At 43.0% G+C, this 21,518-nt stretch overlaps 1 protein-coding gene across 2 annotated transcripts in view; it reads left to right on the plus strand.

The window, feature by feature from the left end:
• LOC106590745 (mitochondrial glutamate carrier 1) overlaps positions 1–21,518 on the plus strand; it is a 103,204-nt gene that overhangs the window by 59,847 nt on the left and 21,839 nt on the right. For both annotated transcript variants that reach the window (XM_045688689.1, XM_045688690.1), the window contains exons 5-6: positions 1,536–1,626; positions 10,985–11,042. In XM_045688689.1, coding sequence (XP_045544645.1) covers positions 1,536–1,626; positions 10,985–11,042 — 149 coding nt within the window. The remainder of the gene's footprint in view (positions 1–1,535; positions 1,627–10,984; positions 11,043–21,518) is intronic.

The raw sequence follows: 21,518 nt of genomic DNA on the forward strand, positions 1-21,518 counted from the left end.
AGGTCATACTGAAGCCAAGCAGCACAGTGAGGTCGTAGTGACAGGTCATACTGAAGCCAAGCAGCACAGTGAGGTCATAGTGACAGGTCATACTGAAGCCAAGCAGCACAGTGAGGTCATAGTGACAGGTCATACTGAAGCCAAGCAGCACAGTGAGGTTGTCATAGTGACAGGTCATACTGAAGCCAAGCAGCACAGTGAGGTCATAGTGACAGGTCATACTGAAGCCAAGCAGCACAGTGAGGTTGTCATAGTGACAGGTCATACTGAAGCCAAGCAGCACAGTGAGGTCATAGTGACAGGTCATACTGAAGCCAAGCAGCACAGTGAGGTCATAGTGACAGGTCATACTGAAGCCAAGCAGCACAGTGAGGTTGTCGTAGTGACAGGTCATACTGAAGCCAAGCAGCACAGTGAGGTCATAGTGACAGGTCATACTGAAGCCAAGCAGCACAGTGAGGTTGTCATAGTGACAGGTCATACTGAAGCCAAGCAGCACAGTGAGGTCATAGTGACAGGTCATACTGAAGCCAAGCAGCACAGTGAGGTCGTAGTGACAGGTCATACTGAAGCCAAGCAGCACAGTGAGGTCGTAGTGACAGGTCATACTGAAGCCAAGCAGCACAGTGAGGTCATAGTGACAGGTCATACTGAAGCCAAGCAGCACAGTGAGGTCATAGTGACAGGTCATACTGAAGCCAAGCAGCACAGTGAGGTCGTAGTGACAGGTCATACTGAAGCCAAGCAGCACAGTGAGGTCATAGTGACAGGTCATACTGAAGCCAAGCAGCACAGTGAGGTCGTCATAGTGACAGGTCATACTGAAGCCAAGCAGCACATTGAGTTCGTCGTGCCATTTGCTGACCGCTGCTGGACCCTGATTCTATCAAAGCACCTTAGCAGTCAGAGACACACACACACACACACACACACACACACACACACACACACACACACACACACACACACACACACACACACACACACACACACATCAGTATACAGATTAGTACTAGTATCCTGCCATGTGTGTGAGTGCCTGTGTATTGGTAAATCCTCATATTTCTCTCTCATATCCCTCTCTCCCTGTCTTTCTCTCTCTCACTTCCTCTCTCTCAAACCCCGCTCTCTCTCGCTCTCTCTCACACCCCTCTCTCCCTCTCTTTCTCTCTCTCTCACTTCCGCTCTCTCACACCCCTCTCTCCCTCTCTCTCTCTCCCTCTCTCCCGCTCTCCCTGTCTTTCTCTCTCTCACTTCCTTTCTCTCAAACCTCTATCTCTCACTCTCTCTCCCTCTCTCTCTCTCTCTCTCTCTCTCACACCCCTCTCTCCCTCTCTCCTCTCATACCCCTCTCACTCTCTCTCTCTCTCCCCCCCCTCTATTTCTCTTTCTCTGTCTCTCTCACAAACCACTCTCTCCCTGTCTCTACATATCCCTCTCTCCCCCTCTCTCTCTCTGCCCCCCCCTCTCTCTCACTTCCTCTCTCTCACACCTCTCTCTTTCTCTCTGTCTCTCACTTCCTCTCATTGTTACAGGGTCTGCGGTGAACTTAACCCTGGTCACTCCAGAGAAAGCCATCAAGCTTGCAGCAAACGACTTCTTCAGACAATACCTCTCCAAGGATGGGTAAGATGTGATGACTAACACACACACACACACACACACACACACACACACACACACACACACACACACACACACACACACACACACACACACACACACACACACACACACACTGTGTCTCTGTCTCACTGTGTCTCTGTCTCACTGTCTCACTGTGTCTCTGTCTCACTGTGTCTCTGTCTCACTGTGTCTCTGTCTCACTGTGTCTCTGCCTCACTGTGTCTCTCTCTCACTGTGTCTCTGTCTCACTGTGCCTCTGTCTCACTGTGTCTCTGTCTCACTGTGTCTCTGTCTCACTGTGTCTCTGTCTCACTGTCTCACTGTGTCTCTGTCTCACTGTGTCTCTGTCTCACTGTCTGTGTCTCTGTCTCACTCTCTCACTGTGCCTCTGTCTCACTGTCTCACTGTGTCTCTGTCTCACTGTGTCTCTGTCTCTCTGTCTCACTGTCTCACTGTGTCTCTGTCTCACTGTTTGACCGTGCCTCTGTCTCACTGTGCCTCTGTCTCACTGTCTCACTATGCCTCTGTCTCACTGTGTCTCTGTCTCACTGTGTCTCTGTCTCACTGTGTCTCTGTCTCACTGTCTCACTGTCTCACTGTGTCTCTGTCTCACTGTGTCTCTGTCTCACTGTGTCTCTGTCTCACTGTCTCACTGTGTCTCTGTCTCACTGTGTCTCTGTCTCACTGTCTGACTGTGTCTCTGATTAGTTTTCTACCAATGCTTCAGTAAGGTCTAGTGCTTCACTATACTGAAAGATTAGGAACACACTGCAGTTATTTTCCTTATTATAGCCTTCTACGGCACAGGATTATTTCATTTAACTGTTCACCGGGACCGTGTAGAACAAACGTTGGCCCAGATTTTAGCTACATAGCAAATTGGTTCTGACATAGCTCTCCCATAATGCTATCCTCCTGATTCCTGCTTACAAGGGAAAAACTAAAGCAGGAAGCACCAGTGACTCGCTCAATACGGAAGTGGTCAGATGAAGCAGATGCTAAGCTACAGGACTGTTTTGCTGCACAGACTGGAATATGTTCCGGGATTCATCCAATCAAATCAAAATCAAATCAAATGTATTAATAAAGCCCTTCTTACATCAGCTGATGTCACAAAGTGCTGTACAGAAACCCAGCATAAACCCCCAAACAGCAAGCAATGCAGATGTAGAAGCACGGTGGCTAGGAAAAACTCCCTAGAAAGGCCAAAACCTAGGAAGAAACCTAGAGAGGAACCAGGCTATGAGGGGGTGGCCAGTCCTCTTCTGGCTGTGCCGGGTGGAGATTATAACAGCACATGGCCTAGATGTTCAAATGTTCATAAATGACCAGTATTGTCAAATAATAATAATCATAGTAGTTGTCGAGGGTGCAACAAGTCAGTAACACAAGAGTAAGTGTCAGTTGGCTTTTTCATAGCCGATCTTTGAGAGTATCTCTACCGCTCCTGCTGTCTCTAGAGAGTTGAAAACAGCATGTCTGGGACAGGTAGCACGTCCGGTGAATAGGTCAGGGTTCCAGCAGGTCTGGGACAACAGGTCTGGGACAGGTAGCACGTCCGGTGAACAGGTCAGGGTTCCATAGCTGCAGGCAGAACAGTTGGAACTGGAGCAGCAGCACGGTCAGGTGAACTGGGGACAGCAAGGAGTCATCAAGCCAGGTAGTCCTGAGGCATGGTCCTAGGGCTCAGGTCCTCCGAGAGAGAGAAAGAAAGAAAGAGAAAGAGAAAGGGAGAATTAGAGAGAGCATATTTAAATTCACACAGGACACCAGAAAAGGCAAGAGAAATACTCCAGATGTGACAGACTGACCCTAGCCCCCCGACACATAAACTACTGCAGCATAAATACTGGAGGCTGAGACAGGAGGGGTCAGGAGACACTGTGGCCCCATCTGATGAAACCCCCGGACAGGGCCAAACAGGTAGGATATAACCCCACCCACTTTGCCAAAGCACAGCCTCCACACCACTGGAGGGATATCTCCAGCCACCAACATACCATCCCGGGACAAGGCCGAGTATAGCCCACAAAGATCTCCGCCACGGCACAGCCAAAGGGGGGGCGCCAACCCAGACAGGAAGACCACGTCAGTGACTCAACCCACTCAAGTGACGCACCCCTCCCAGGGACGGCATGGAAGAACACCAGTAAGCCAGTGACTCAGCCCCTGTAAAAGGGTTAGAGGCAGAGAATCCCAGTGGAAAGAGGGGAAACCGGCCAGGCAGAGACAGCAAGGGCATTAAAGAGTATACCCCCTCAGTCACCGGCTTCATCAATAAGTGCATCGACGACGTCGTCACCACAGTGACCGTACGTACATATCCCAACCAGAAGCCATGGATTACAGGCAATATCCACACCGAGCTGAAGGCTAGAGCTACCGCTTTCAAGGAGCGGGACACTAATCCGGACGTTTATAATAAATCCCGCTATGGCCTCCGACGAACCATCAAACAGGCAAAGCATCAATACAGGACTAAGATTGAATCCTACTACACTGGCTCTGACGCTCGTCAGATGTGGCAGGGCTAGCAAACTATTATGGACTACAAAGGGAAGCACAGCCGAGAGCTGCCCAGTGACATAAGCCTACCGGATGAGCTAAACTACTTCTATGCTCGCTTCGAGGCAAGCAACACTGAAGCATGCATGAGAGCACCAGCTGTTCCGGAAGACTGTGTGATCACGCTCTCCGCAGCTGATGTGAGCAAGACCTTTAAACAGGTCAACATTCACAAGGCCGCGGGCTAGACGGATTAACAGGACGTGTACTCCGAGCATGCGCTGACCAACTGGCAACTGTCTTCACTGACATTTTCAACCTCTCCCTGATCGAGTCTGTAATACCTAGATGTTTAAGCAGAACACCATAGTCCCTGTGCCCAAGACAGCGACGGTAACTTGCCTAAATGACTACCGTCCCGTAACACGTCTGTAGCCATGAAGTACTTTGAAAGGCTGGTCATGGCTCATATCGACACCATTATCCCGGAAACCCTAGACCCACTCTAATTCGCTTACCACCCCAACAGATCCACAGATGACGCAATCTCAATCGCACTCCACACTGCCTTTTCCCACCTGGACAAAAGGAACACCTGTGTGAGAATGCTATTCATTGACTACAGCTCAGCGTTCAACACCATAGTGCCCACAAAGCTCATCACTAAGCTAAGGACCCTGGGACTAAACACCTCCCTCTGCAACTGGATCCTGGACTTCCTGACAGGCCACCCCCAGGTGGTGAGGGTAGGCAAGAACACATCTGCCACGCTGATCCTCAACACAGGGGCCCCTCAGGGGTACGTGCTCAGTCCCCTCCTGTATTCCCTGTTCACTCACGACTGCGTGGCCAAGCACAACTCCAACGCCATAATTAAGTTTGCTGACGACACAACGGTGGTAGGCCTGATCACCACCAACGATGAGACAGCCTATAGGGAGGAGGTCAGAGACCTGTCATTGAGGTGCCAGGACAACAACCTCTCCCTCAACGTGATCAAGACAAAGGAGATGATTGTGGACTACAGGAAAAGGAGGGCCGAACACGCCCCCATTCTCATCGACGGGGCTGTAGTGGAGCGGGTTGAGAGTATCAAGTTCCTTGGCATCCACATCACCAACAAATTATCATGGTCCAAACACATCAAGAAAATCGTGACGAGAGCACGACAACACCTTTTCCCCCCTCAGGAGACTGAAAAGATTTGGCATTTATCCCCAGATCCTCCAAAAATTCTACAGCCGCAACATTGAGAGCATCCTGACCTGTTGCATCACCGCCTGGTATGGCAACTGCTCGGCCACCAACCGTAAGGCGCTACAGAGGGTAGTGCGTACAGCCCAGTACATCACTGGGGCCAAGCTTCCTGCTATCCAGGACCTATATACTAGGTAGTGTCAGAGGAAGGCCCTAAAAATTGTCAAAGACACCAGCCACCCAAGTCATAGACTGTTCTCTCTGCTACCTCACGGCAAGCTGTACTGGAGTGCCAAGTCTAGGACAAAAAGGTTCCTTAACAACTTCTACCCCTAAGCCATAAGACTGCTGAACAATTAATCAAATGGCCACCCAGACTATTTTTGCATTGACCCCCCCATTGTTTTTACACTGCTGCTACTCGCTGTTTGTTATCAATGCATAGTCACTTTACCCCTACCTACAGTGCCTTGCAAAAGTATTCATCCCCCTTGGCGTTTTTCCTATTTTGTTGCATTACAACCTGTAATTTAAATGGATTTTTATTTGGATTTCATGTAACTGACAAACACAAAATAGTCCAAATTGGTGAAGTGAAATGAAAAAAATTACTTATTTAAAAAAAATGCGAAAACATTTTAAACGGGAAAGTGGTGAGTGCTATTTTAATCCAACTGTATCGGGACTGTAGAGTAATATATGTAGAATACTGAAAAGTGGTGAGTGCATATGTATTCACCCCTTTTGCTATGAAGCCCCCAAATTAGATCTGGTGCAACCAATTACCTTCAGAAGTCACATAATTAGTTAAATAAAGTCCACCTGTGTGCAATCTAAGTGTCACATGATCTGTCACACGATCTCAGTATATATACACCTGTTCTGAAAGGCCCCAGAGTCTGCAACACCACTAAGCCAGGGGCACCATGAAGACCAAGGAGCTCTCCAGATAGGTCAGGGACAAAGTTGTGGAGAAGTACAGATCAGGGTTGGGTTATAAAAAAATATCCGAAACGTTAAACATCCCACGGAGCACCATTAAATCCCTTATTAAAAAATGGAAAGAATATGGCACCACAACAAACCTGCCAAGAGAGGGCTGCCCACCAAAACTCACGGCCCAGGCAAGGAGGGCATTAATCAGAGAGGCAACAAAGAGACCAAAGATAACCCCGAAGGAGCTGCAAACCTCCACGGCGGAGACTGGAGTATCTGTCCATAAGACCACTAAGCTGTACACTCCACAGAGCTGGGCTTTACGGAAGAGTGGCCAGAAAAAAGCCATTGCTTACAGAAAAAAATAAGCGAACACGTTTGGTGTTTGCCAAAAGGCATGTGGGAGATTCTCCAAACATATGGAAGAAGGAAATCTGGTGAGATGAGACTAAAATTGAGCTTTTTGGCCATCAAGGAAAATGCTATTTCTGGTGTAAAATCAAACACCTCGCATCACCACGAGAACACCATCCCCACAGTGAAACATTGTGGTGGCAGCATCATCCTGTGGGGATGTTTTTCCATCAGCAGGGACTGGGAAACTGGTCAGAATTGAAGGAATGATGAATGATGCTAAATACAGGGAAATTCTTGAGGGAAACCTGTTTCAGTCTTCCAGAGATTTGAGACTGAGACGGAGGTTCACCTTCCAGCAGGACAATGACCCTAAGCATACTGCTAAAGCAACACTTGAGTGGTTTAACCTCTTACATCTAGACGTTCCGCTAGCGGAACACCTGCTCCATTATCCAATGATGGGCGTGGCGCGAATTACAAACTCCTCTAAAATACAAAAACTTCAATTTTTCAAACATATGACTATTTTACACCATTTTAAAGACAAGACTCTCCTTTATCTAACCACATTGTTCGATTTCAAAAAGGCTTTACAACGAAAGCAAAACATTAGATTATGTCAGGAGAGTACCCAGACAGAAATAATCACACACCCATTTTTCAAGCTAGCATATAATGTCACAAAAACCCAAACCACAGCTAAATGCAGCACTAACCTTTGATGATCTTCATCAGATGACACTCCTAGGACATTATGTTATACAATACATGCATGTTTTGTTCAATCAAGTTCATATTTATATCAAAAAACAGCTTTTTACATTAGCATGTGACGTTCAGAACTAGCATACCCACCGAAAACTTCCGGTGAATTTACTAAATTACTCACGATAAACGTTCACAAAAAACATAACAATTATTTACAGAATTATAGATACAGAACTCCTTTATGCAATCGCGGTGTCCGATTTTAAAATAGCTTTTCGGTGAAAGCACATTTTGCAATATTCTGAGTACATAGCCCGGCTAGCTATTTTGACATCCACCAAGTTTGGCACTCACCAAACTCAGATTTACTATAAGAAAAATTGGATTACCTTTGCTGTTCTTCGTCAGAATGCACTCCCAGGACTTCTACTTCAACACCCAATGTTGTTTTGGTTCAAAATAATCCATAGTTATATCCAAATAGCTGCGTTTTGTTCTTGCGTTCAAGATACTATCCGAAGGGTGACGCGCCGGCGCGTATCGTGACAAAAATCTTCAAAATATTCCATTACCGTACTTCGAAGCATGTCAAACGCTGTTTAAAATAAATTTTTATGCGATTTTTCTCGTAAAATAGCGATAATATTCCGATCGGGAGACCTTGTTTTCGTTCAAACACTGAAAATAGAAAATGGAGTCTTCACATGCACGCGTGCGCCCGTGTCATTGTTCTCAGGACGACCACTTTCCAAAAGCCCTACTGTTTTTCGCCCAGGGACTGCAGAGTCATCATTCCCCGTTCTGGCGCCTTCTTAGAGCCTATGGGAGCCTTAGAAAATGTCACGTTACAGCAGACATTCTCTATTTTTGATAAAGAGGCTATAGAAGGACAACAAATGGTCAGACAGGGCACTTCCCATATAGAATCTTCTCAGGTTTTGGCCTGCCATATGAGTTCTGTTATACTCACAGACACCATTCAAACAGTTTTAGAAACTTTAGGGTGTTTTCTATCCAAATCAAATAATTATATGCATATTCTAGTTTCTGGGCAGGAGTAATAACCAGATTAAATCGGGTACGTTTTTTATCCGGCCGTGAAAATACTGCCCCCTATCCTAAACAGGTTAAGGGCTTGTAAGTTAGCATTACACGGCAAGGTCTACACCTGTTGTATTCGGCGCATGTGACAAATAGATTTTGATTTGATTTGAATTGCCATCTGCAGTTCTTACACAGAATATCTAATATTCATCTGATATTCATCTGCATTCTTAATATTCATCTAATATTCATCTGCATTCTGAATATTCATCTAATATTCATCTGAATTCTTAATATTCATCTAATATTCATCCGCATTCTTAATATTCATCTAATATTCATCAGCATTCTGAATATTCATCTAATATTCATCAGCATTCTGAATATTCATCTAATATTCATCTGCATTCTTAATATTTCTACTTTCCCTGGTGGACAAAATCAAATTTCCTGGCATTACTATGTAGCAGTCTGAGTGTACATAATACTGATCCTATCTCTGGAAAAATACTGGAGACTTTCTCTGGAAAACGACTGTAAACTATCGCAGGAAAATTACTGCTGCTCTGCCCAGTGGTGTTACTGAGACCACTGTCCCCTGCTGATCTGTCCCCTGTGTTACTGAGACCACTGTCCCCTGCTCCTCTGTCCCCTGTGTTACTGAGACCACTGTCCCCTGTGTTACTGAGACCACTGTCCCCTGCTGCTCTGTCCAGTGTTGTTACTGAGACCACTGTCCCCTGTGTTACTGAGACCACTGTCCCTGTTGCTCTGTCCAGTGGTGTTACTGAGACCACTGTCCCCTGCTGCTCTGTCCCCTGTGTTACTGAGACCACTGTCGTCTGCTGCTCTGTCCAGTGGTGTTACTGACACCACTGTCCTCTGCTGCTCTGTCCAGTGGTGTTACTGAGACCACTGTCCTCTGCTGCTCTGTCCCCTGTGTTACTGAGACCACTGTCCTCTGCTGCTCTGTCCAGTGGTGTTACTGAGACCACTGTCCTCTGCTGCTCTGTTCAGTGGTGTTACTGAGACCACTGTCCTCTGCTGCTCTGTCCAGTTTCTTGTTTGTGTGTGTGTGTGTGCCGTGTGTGTGCATGGATGAATCTTGAATATGTTTCTCGTGCATCTATCTATCTCTGTCTCTAGAGCTGGGTCGGTGAATGATTGACTGTGAGTGGTTCTCTAACTTGCTGACTGGTTGGCCATCTTGTAAATTATTAATGTGTCTCTATCTCTCTCTGTCTGTGTTCCAATGTCACAGGGAGATTAGTTACAACACTAGACACAAAATGACATGTGACGTCTTCCTTCTGTCTCTCAGACTCAGTCACTATGACTCATACACGACTCAGTCACTAGCTGTATGACTCATACACGACTCAGTCCCTAGCTGTATGACTCATACACGACTCAGTCACTGGCTGTATGACTCAGTCACTAGCTGTATGACTCATATACGACTCAGTCACTAGCTGTATGACTGATACACTACCTGTATGACTCATACACGACTCAGTCACTAGCTGTATGACTCATACACGACTCAGTCACTAGCTGTATGACTCATACACGACTCAGTCACTAGCTGTATGACTCATACACGACTCAGTTACTAGCTGTATGACTCATACACGACTCAGTCCCTAGCTGTATGACTCATACACGACTCAGTCACTAGCTGTATGACTCGTACACGACTCAGTCACTAGCTGTATGACTCAGTCACTAGCTGTATGACTGATACACGACTCAGTCACTAGCTGTATGACTGATACACGACTCAGTCACTAGCTGTATGACTCGTACACGACTCAGTCACTAGCTGTATGACTCATACACGACTCAGTCACTAGCTGTATGACTCGTACACGACTCAGTCACTAGCTGTATGACTCGTACACGACTCAGTCACTAGCTGTATGACTGATAGACTAGCTGTATGACTCATACACGACTCAGTCACTAGCTGTATGACTGATACACTAGCTGTATGACTCATACACGACTGAGTCACTAGCTGTATGACTGATACACTAGCTGTATGACTCATACACGACTCAGTCACTAGCTGTATGACTGATACACTAGCTGTATGACTCATACACAACTGAGTCACTAGCTGTATGACTCATACACGACTCAGTCACTAGCTGTATGACTGATACATGACTCAGTCACTAGCTGTATGACTCGTACACGACTCAGTCACTAGCTGTATGACTCGTACACGACTCAGTCACTAGCTGTATGACTCGTACACTAGCTGTATGACTCATACACGACTCAGTCACTAGCTGTATGACTGATACATGACTCAGTCACTAGCTGTATGACTCGTACACGACTGAGTCACTAGCTGTATGACTCATACACGACTCAGTCACTAGCTGTATGACTGATACACGACTCAGTCACTAGCTGTATGACTCATACACGACTGAGTCACTAGCTGTATGACTCATACACGACTGAGTCACTAGCTGAATGACTGATACACGTATTGACTTGCTCTCCTTTTGTCTTTTTCTCTCCCTCCCTTTGTATCTCACTTTGTCTCTCCTTTATTTCCTCTCTATCCCTTCTCTCTCTCTCTCTCTCTCTCTCTCTCCAGGCAGAAGCTCACCCTGATCAAAGAGATGCTGGCGGGGTGTGGGGCAGGTACTTGTCAGGTGAGTGGCTGGTGAGGTGTGGAGAAGGTATAGTTGAAGTCGGAAGTTTACATAAACCTTAGCCAAATACATTTAAACTCAGTTTTTCACAATTCCTGACATTTAATCCTAGTAAAAATGCCCTGTCTTAGGTCAGTTAGGATCACCACTTTATTTTAAGAATGTGAAATGTCAGAATAATAGTAGAGAGAATGATTTATTTCACCTTTTATTTCTTTCATCACATTCCCAGTGGGTCAGAAGTTTACATACACTCAATTAGTATTTGGTAGCATTGCCTTTAAATTGTTCAACTTGAGTCAAACGTTTCGGGTAGCCTTCCACAAGCTTCCCACAATAAGTTGGGTGAATTTTGGCCCATTCCTCCTGACAGAGCTGGTGTAACTGAGTCAGGTTTGTAGGCCTCCTTGCTTACACACGCTTTTTCAGTTCTGCTCACAAATGTTCTATAGGATTGAGGTCAGGGCTTTGTGATGGCCACTCCAATACCTTGACTTTGTTGTCATTAAGCCATTTTGCCACAACTTTGGAAGTATGCTTGGGGTCATTGTCCGTTTGGAAGACCCATTCGTGACCAATCTTTAACTTCCTGACTGATGTCTTGAGATGTTGCTTCAATATATCCGCATCATTTTCCTTTCCTCATGATGCCATCTATTTTGCGAAGTGCACCAGTCCCTCCTGCAGCAAAGCACCCCCACAACATGATGCTGCCACCCCCGTGCTTCACGGTTGGGATGGTGTTCTTCGGCTTGCAAGACTCCCCCTTTTCCCTCCAAACATAACGATGGTCATTATTGCCAAACAGTTCTATTTTTGTTTAATCAGACCAGAGGACATTTCTCCAGAAAGTACCATCTTTGTCCCCATGTCCAGTTGCAAACCGTAGTCTGGCTTTTTTATGGTGGTTTTGGAGCAGGGGCTTCTTCCTTGCTGAGCAGCCTTTCAGGTTATGTCGATATAGGACTCGTTTTACTGTGGATATAAATACTTTTGTTCCTGTGTCCTCCAGCATCTTCACAAGGTCCTTTGCTGTTGTTCTGGGATTGATTTGCACTTTTCGCACCAAAGTACGTTCATCTCTAGGAGACAGAACGCGTCTCCTTCCTGAGCGGTATGGCGGCTGCGTGGTCCCATGGTATTTATACTTGTGTACTATTGTTTGTACAGATGAATGTGGTACCTTCAGGCGTTTGGAAATTGCTCCCAAGGATGAACCAGACTTGTGGAGGTCTACAATTTTTTTTCTGAGGTCTTGGCTGATTTCTTTTGATTTTCCCATGATGTCAAGCAGAGAGGCACTGAGTTTGAAGGTAGGCCTTGAAATACATCCACAGGTACACCTCCAATTGACTCAAATGATGTCAATTAGCCTATCAGAAGCTTCTAAAGCCATGACATCATTTTCTGGAATTTTCCAAGCTGTTTAAAGGCACCAGTCAACTTAGTGTATGTAAACTTCTGACTTCAACTGTACATGTCAGGGGGAGTGAAGACAAGTTCTCTCTTAATGATACATCCTGTTTCCCCATCTGGAGATACAGCACACACACACCACACACACACACACACACACACACACACACACACACACACACACACACACACACACACACACACACACACACACACACACACACACACACACACACACACACACACACTTCCTCAGCCATCAGCAGAAGTGTCATCTTCCCCCCACAGTCTGTCTCAATATGCGCTGCAACGGACACCCTATTCAAATCAAATTGTATTGGTCACATACACATGGTTAGCAGATGTTAATGCGAGTGTAGTGAAATGCTTGTGCTTCTAGTTCTGACCGTGCAGTAATATCTAACAAGTAATCTAACCTAACAATTTCACAACAACTACCTAATACACACAAGTGTAAAGGAATGAATAAGAATATGTACATATAAATATATGGATGAGCGATGGCCGAACGGCATAGGCAAGATGCAGTAGATAGTATAGAGTACAGTATATACATAAGAGATGAGTAATGTAGGGTATGTAAACATTGTATAAAGTGACTAGTGATACATTTTTCATCAATTTTTCCATTATTAAAGTGGCTAGAGATTTGAGTCAGTACGTTGGCAGCAGCCACTCAATGTTAGTGATGGCTGTTTAACAGTCTGATGGCCTTGAGATAGAAGCTGTTTTTCAGTCTCTCGGTCCCAGCTTTGATGCACCTGTACTGACCTCTCCTTCTGGATGATAGCGGGGTGAACAGGAAGTGGCTCGGGTGGTTGTTGTCCTTGATGATCTTTTAGGCCTTCCTGTGACATCGGGTGGTGTAGGTGTCCTGGAGGGCAGGTAGTTTGCCCCCGGTGATGCGTTGGGCAGACCTCACTACCCTCTGGAGAGCCTTCCGGTTGTGGGCGGAGCAGCTGCCGTACCAGGCGGTGATACAGCCCGACAGGATGCTCTCGATTGTGCATCTGTAAAAGTTTGTGAGTGTATTTGGTGACAAGCCAAATTTCTTCAGCCTCCTGAGGTTGAAGAGGTACTGTTGTGCCTTCTTCACCACGCTGTCTGTGTGGGTGGCCCATTTCAGTTTGTCCGTGATGTTTACGCCGAAGAACTTAAAACTTTCCACCTTCTCCACTACTGTCACGGCGATGTGGATAGGGGGGTGCTCCCTCTGCTGGTTCCTGAAGTCCACGATCATCTCCTTTGTTTTGTTGACGTTGAGTGAGAGGTTATTTTCCTGACACCACACTCCGAGGGCCCTCACCTCCTCCCTGTAGGTCGTCTCATCGTTGTTGGTAATCAAGCCTACCACTGTTGTGTCGTCTGCAAACTTGATGATTGAGTTGGAGGCGTGCATGGCCACGCAGTCGTGGGTGAACAGGGAGTACAGGAGAGGGCTGAGAACGCACCCTTGTGAGAACCCAGTGTTGAGGATCAGCAGGGTGGAGATGTGTTGTTACCTACCCTCACCACCTGGGGGCGGCCCGTCAGGAAGTCCAGGACCCACACAGTGCACTACGTAGTGCAAAGGTAGTGCACTATCTAGGGAATAGGGTGGTATCTGGGACTAGCCTCAGTGTGTACCCAGACACCACTAGGCATCAGCTGTTGACCTCTCTGTTGACCTCTCTGTTGACCTCTCTGTTGACCTCTCTGTTGACCTCTCTGTTGACCTCTATGTTGACCTCTCTGTTGACCTCTCTGTTGACCTCTACATTGACCTCTCTGTTGACCTCTACATTGACCTCTCTGTTGACCTCTATGTTGACCTCTCTGTTGACCTCTCTGTTGACCTCTCGGTTGACCTCTGCGTTGAGCTCTGTTGACCTCTATAGTTCTCTAAAGAACTAAACTAATGGACTGAGATGAAAATAAACACAGCATTCTTAGACATTGTCTAAAGGTCGCAAAAGGTTTTGATTCATGATAATGTAACAGGTCTCCACAACATAGCCACTATGTCTAGTCTACAGTAGGTCTACATAACCCCTATGTCTAGTCTACAGTAGGTCTACATAACCCCTATGTCTAGTCTACAGTAGGTCTACATAGCCACTATGTCTAGTCTACAGTAGGTCTACATAGCCACTATGTCTAGTCTACAGTAGGTCTACATAACCCCTATGTCTAGTCTACAGTAGGTCTACACAGCATAACCACTATGTCTAGTCTACAGTAGGTCTACACAGCATAACCACTATGTCTAGTCTACAGTAGGTCTACATAGCCACTATGTCTAGTCTACAGTAGGTCTACATAACCCCTATGTCTAGTCTACAGTAGGTCTACATAGCCCCTATGTCTAGTCTACAGTAGGTCTACACAGCATAACCACTATGTCTAGTCTACAGTAGGTCTACATAGCCACTATGTCTAGTCTACAGTAGGTCTACATAGCCACTATGTCTAGTCTACAGTAGGTCTACATAGCCACTATGTCTAGTCTACAGTAGGTCTACATAGCCACTATGTCTAGTCTACAGTAGGTCTACACAGCATAACCACTATGTCTAGTCTACAGTAGGTCTACATAGCCACTATGTCTAGTCTACAGTAGGTCTACACAGCATAACCACTATGTCTAGTCTACAGTAGGTCTACATAGCCACTATGTCTAGTCTACAGTAGGTCTACATAGCCACTATGTCTAGTCTACAGTAGGTCTACATTGCCACTATGTCTAGTCTACAGTAGGTCTACATAGCCACTATGTCTAGTCTACAGTAGGTCTACATAGCCCCAATGTATAGTCTACAGTAGGTCTACATAGCCCCTATGTCTAGTCTAGGTCTCCACAGCATTACCACTATGTCTAGTCTACAGTAGGTCTACATAGCCACTATGTCTAGTCTACAGTAGGTCTACATAGCCACTATGTCTAGTCTACAGTAGGTCTACATAGCCACTATGTCTAGTCTAGGTCTCCACAGCATTACCACTATGTTTAGTCTACAATAGGTCTACATAGCCACTATGTCTAGTCTACAGTAGGTCTACATAGCCACTATGTCTAGTCTAGGTCTCCACAGCATTACCACTATGTCTAGTCTACAATAGGTCTACATAGCCACTATGTCTAGTCTACAGTAGGTCTACATAGCCACTATGTCTAGTCTAGGTCTACACAGCATAACCACTATGTCTAGTCTACAGTAGGTCTACATAGCCACTATGTCTAGTCTACAGTAGGTCTACATAGCCACTATGTCTAGTCTACAGTAGGTCTACATAGCCACTATGTCTAGTCTAGGTCTCCACAGCATTACCACTATGTCTAGTCTACAGTAGGTCTACATAGCCCCTATGTCTAGTCTAGGTCTCCACAGCATGTTGTCTGCAGCTTGTATGAAGGACAGAGAGCTCTGGCATGTCATCAATAAACACACTGCGCCTCCATAAGCAGGTTAACAACTCAGCAGGTGATCGAGTATTCACAAGTCCTGCTGGCCAGACGCAGGCAGAGACAGTTCACAAGTCCTGCTGGCCAGACGCAGGCAGAGACAGTTCACAAGTCCTGCTGGCCAGACGCAGGCAGAGACAGTTCACAAGTCCTGCTGGCCAGACGCAGAGAGAGACAGTTCACAAGTCCTGCTGGCCAGACGCAAAGACAGTTCACAAGTCCTGCTGGCCAGACAGAGACAGTTCACAAGTCCTACTGGCCAGACGCAGAGACAGTTCACAAGTCCTACTGGCCAGACGCAGGCAGAGACAGTTCACAAGTCCTGCTGGCCAGACGCAGGCAGAGACAGTTCACAAGTCCTGCTGGCCAGACGCAGGCAGAGACAGTTCACAAGTCCTGCTGGCCAGACGCAGGCAGAGACAGTGGGACAATAAAGTATTCATTATCTCAGCTGGTCTGGACTGGTGGTAAAAGTCAGATTGGACCCTGAGCACTGTGTGTGTGTGTGTGTGTGTGTGTGTGTGTGTGTGTGTGTGTGTGTGTGTGTGTGTGTGTGTGTGTGTGTGTGTGTGTGTGTGTGTGTTAGTGATGCACGGGATGACTCATAACCTGCTGTTCCTGCGGTCATATCCACGTGCAGGCGGGTTTAGAGTCATGCACTATGGTGTGGATGAAGTGCTGGTGGGTTTAATAAAGAGAAAACAATGCAAATAATGATATATGTCCTTTTTCCATGTCCAGTTAATATCTATAGGTTACATTGAGGGTTTTCCTTTAGTGCACAAGCCTAAGCTTTAGGGCCTAACTGTGCTCGAGCCACACAGGATTTACACGCCAATCACCCAAACGCTTTCAGGAACTAGGGCAGAAAAAGTTAATGTCGCTCCACTGAGGCCCCCCAAAAAAAGGGGCGGAGTTGAATTCAGGAAGAGAAAAGCTGCCCAACTTGAAAAGGGAGGACCAGAGTAATGTTTGGTGAAGTGGTAAGAGAGGATGGTAGCAGTGTGTCAAAGGAACTGTACTGTTCAGATGGAATAGTAACCTAACTGAACTCTGGACCCTGACTGTAGGTCTATAACCTCTCATATAGCATTAATATTAACTGTAGGTCTATATAACTTCTCACATAGCCTCATATAATATTAACTCCTGCAAAACGAAGCATTTCTGGCAGTAAAATGATGTACCAGATGTACATTTTGACTTGGGAACAGGAGTGTAGAATTATGATTTATCTCTTTCAGCATCTTGATTAGAATGAATGCGTAGTTAGGGACTGTCTGTAAAGATGCTGCAGTATCTTTATCAGCTTCATAACAGATGATAGTATTTCAACCACAGGTAGGGACTGTCTGTAAAGATGCTGCAGTATCTTTATCAGCTTCATAACAGATTTCAACCACAGTTAGGGACTGTCTGTAAAGATGCTGCAGTATCTTTACCAGCTTCATAACAGATGATAGTATTTCAACCACAGTTAGGGACTGTCGGTAAAGATGCTACAGTATCTTTACCAGCATCATAACAGCTGATAGTATTTCAACCACAATTAGGGACTGTCTGTAAAGATGCAACAGTATCTTTACCAGCATCATAACAGCTGATAGTATTTCAACCACAGTTAGGGACTGTCTGTAAAGATGCTACAGTAACTTTACCAGCATCATAACAGCTGATAGTATTTCAACCACAGTTAGGGACTGTCTGTAAAGATGCTACAGTATCTTTACCAGCATCATAACAGCTGATAGTATTTCAACCACAATTAGGGACTGTCTGTAAAGATGCTACAGTATCTTTACCAGCTTCATAACAGCTGATAGTGTATAATATGCATCCAAGCCGACCTGAAATCTTATCAGAAACATGTTGTGTTGTTTTCACTGCTTTTAATTTCCATAAAACCGGTCAATCTAATGCCATATGTAAATTTTGCACAGAAATTCTTTCCTGTTTTATATATATTATTATAATTTTTTTGTTGTTGAGTTATTGCATTAAATGTCTGCTGTGCGAGTGAAGCAGAGATGAAAGAGAGCTTTATAGATGTCACTTAGATTGAAGCATTCATCGATTTATGACACTATTCTGGGTTCATTTAGTCTTCTGGGACAGAAGATAAACTGCATGTATCTAATTACAGACATGTTGAGTAACAAATAGCAAAATATCTGAAATTATAAGCATAAACATATTTAAATTAAGCTTAAAAAAAAAAAAAAAATTCCCGCACCCCCTTGTCAAAAGTATTTATTCCTGGCGTCTCTGACTGCACAGAACATTTTCTATAGGCCTATATGGCCGGGTAGGGTTGGGTGCGGGATTATCACAAAGGCTAAAGTCGGGGCGGTTGCGAATGAGTTATTAGCAATTGTGGGTGAGCAAACAGCTGACCCACGCATCACTACTGTGTGTGTGTGTGTGTGTGTGTGTGTGTGTGTGTGTGTGTGTGTGTGTGTGTGTGTGTGTGTGTGTGTGTGTGTGTGTGTGTGTGTGTGTGTGTGTGTGTGTGTGTGTGTGACTGTGTGTATCTGTGTCATAGTGTAATAGCCTACCTGTAGTCCATTAGGTCGAAGCCAGCTAGCTCAATACTGCCCAGGGAACACTAGATTAGATTAGATTAGGAGTAGTATTAACCCAACTGGCCATCTCACCTTTAATCCCGTTAACTAGTTACTACAGCCCGGATTACATAGGAAAAACAAGTGTGTGTTAGTTAATGGTATCCGTAGTGTGGTCTAGCTATTTGTAACACAAATAGGAGCTAGTGAGTTGTTAGCTATTAACACATTGATGACCGGTAGGTCGTAGCCTAGCCTAGCTCCTGGACCTATTGGTTACACTGTAGAGTTGCTAATGCTAGATATTAGTTAATGGTATTGTATATGTTAGGCCGTAGCCTAGCCTAGCTCCTGGACCTATTGGTTACACTGTAGAATTCACAGAATTCACCGATTTATCGGTGAATTCTGAAAAGCTATCCAAGGATTGTTCCATAAGGTTGTGTTTTTATTGAGTAATATTGATTCTTGTAGAATACATTTAATTTAGTTCCGTATTGTTCCATACTGTTTCATATTGTTCCATATTGTTTCATATTGTTCTATATTGTTATAGTGTTCTATAATTGTTATAGTGTTCTATATTGTAATAGTGTTCTATAATTGTTATAGTGTTCCATATTGTTATAGTGTTCTATAATTGTTATAGTGTTCCATATTGTTATAGTGTTCTATAATTGTTATAGTGTTCCATATTGTTATAGTGTTCTATAATTGTTATAGTGTTCCTTATTGCTATAGTGTTTTATATTGTTATAGTGTTCTAGTGTTCCATATTGTTATAGTGTTCCATATTGTTATAGTGTTCTAGTGTTCCATATTGTTATAGTGTTCCATATTGTTATAGTGTTATATATTGTTATAGTGTTCCATATTGTTATATTGTTATAGTGTTCTATATTGTTATAGTGTTCTATATTGTTATAGTGTTCTATATTGTTATAGTGTTCTATATTGTTATAGTGTTCCATATTGTTATAGTGTTCCATATTGTTATAGTGTTCTATATTGTTATAGTGTTCCATATTGTTATAGTGTTCTATATTGTTATAGTGTTCTATATTGTTATAGTGTTCTATATTGTTATAGTGTTCTAGTGTTCCATATTGTTATAGTGTTCTATATTGTTATAGTGTTCTATATTGTTATAGTGTTCTATATAGTTATAGTGTTCTAGTGTTCCATATTGTTATAGTGTTCCATATTGTTATAGTGTTCTATATTGTTATAGTGTTCCATATTGTTATAGTGTTCTATATTGTTATAGTGTTATAGTGTTCAATATTGTTATAGTGTTTTATATTGTTATAGTGTTCTATATAGTTATAGTGTTCTATATTGTTATAGTGTTATAGTGTTCTATATTGTTATAGTGTTCCATATTGTTATAGTGTTCCATATTGTTATAGTGTTCCATATTGTTATAGTGTTCCATATTGTTATAGTGTTCTATATTGTTATAGTGTTATAGTGTTCCATATTGTTATAGTGTTCTATATTGTTATAGTGTTCTATATAGTTATAGTGTTCTATATTGTTATAGTGTTATAGTGTTCCATATTGTTATAGTGTTCTATATTGTTATAGTGTTCTATATTGTTATAGTGTTATAGTGTTCTATATTGTTATAGTGTTCCATAATGTTATAGTGTTCTATATAGTTATAGTGTTATATATTGTTATAATGTTCCATATTGTTATAGTTTTCCGTGTTCCATATTGTTATAGTGTTCCATATTGTTATAGTGTTCCGTGTTCCATATTGTTATAGTGATCCGTGTTCCATATTGTTATAGTTATCCGTGTTCCATATTGTTATAGTGTTCCATATTGTTATAATGTTCCATATTGTTATAGTGTTCCATATTGTTATAGTGATCCGTGTTCCATATTGTTATAGTGTTCCATATTGTTATAGTGTTCCATATCGTTATAGTGTTCTATATAGTTATAGTGTTCCATATTGTTATAGTGTTCCGTGTTCCATATTGTTATAGTGTTCCATATTGTTATAGTGTTCCATATTGTTATAGTGTTCTATATTGTTATAGTGTTCCATATTGTTATAGTGTTATAGTGTTCTATATTGTTATAGTGTTATATATTGTTATATTGTTCTATATAGTTATAGTGTTCTATACTGTTATAGTGTTATAGTGTTCTATATTGTTATAGTGTTCCATATTGTTATAGTGTTCTATATTGTTATAGTGTTATAGTGTTACATATTGTTATAGTGTTCCATATTGTTATAGTGTTATAGTGTTACATATTTTTATAATGTTCCATATTGTTATAGTGTTCTATATTGTTATAGTGTTCTATATTGTTATATTGTTCTATATAGTTATAGTGTTCTATACTGTTATAGTGTTATAGTGTTCCATATTGTTATAGTGTTCTATATTGTTATAGTGTTCTATATTGTTATAGTGTTCCATATTGTTATAGTGTTCTATATTGTTATAGTGTTCCATATTGTTATAGTGTTCCATATTGTTATAGTGTTCCATATTGTTATAGTGTTCCATATTGTTATAGTGTTCTATATTGTTATAGTGTTCCATATTGTTATAGTGTTATAGTGTTCTATATTGTTATAGTGTTTTATATTGTTATAGTGTTCTATATAGTTATAGTGTTCTATATTGTTATAGTGTTCCATATTGTTATAGTGTTCCATATTGTTATAGTGTTATAGTGTTCCAGATTGTTATAGTGTTCTATATTGTTATAGTGTTCCATATTGTTATAGTGTTCTATATTGTTATAGTGTTCTATATTGTTATAGTGTTATAGTGTTCCAGATTGTTATAGTGTTCTATATTGTTATAGTGTTCTATATTGTTATAGTGTTCTAGTGTTCCAGATTGTTATAGTGTTCTATATTGTTATAGTGTTCCATATTGTTATAGTGTTATAGTGTTCCAGATTGTTATAGTGTTCTATATAGTTATAGTGTTCTATATTGTTATAGTGTTCCATATTGTTATAGTGTTCTATATTGTTATAGTGTTCCATATTGTTATAGTGTTC

This window comes from Salmo salar, chromosome ssa10 (assembly GCF_905237065.1).
Source record: "Salmo salar chromosome ssa10, Ssal_v3.1, whole genome shotgun sequence".
Classification (NCBI taxonomy): domain Eukaryota; kingdom Metazoa; phylum Chordata; class Actinopteri; order Salmoniformes; family Salmonidae; genus Salmo; species Salmo salar.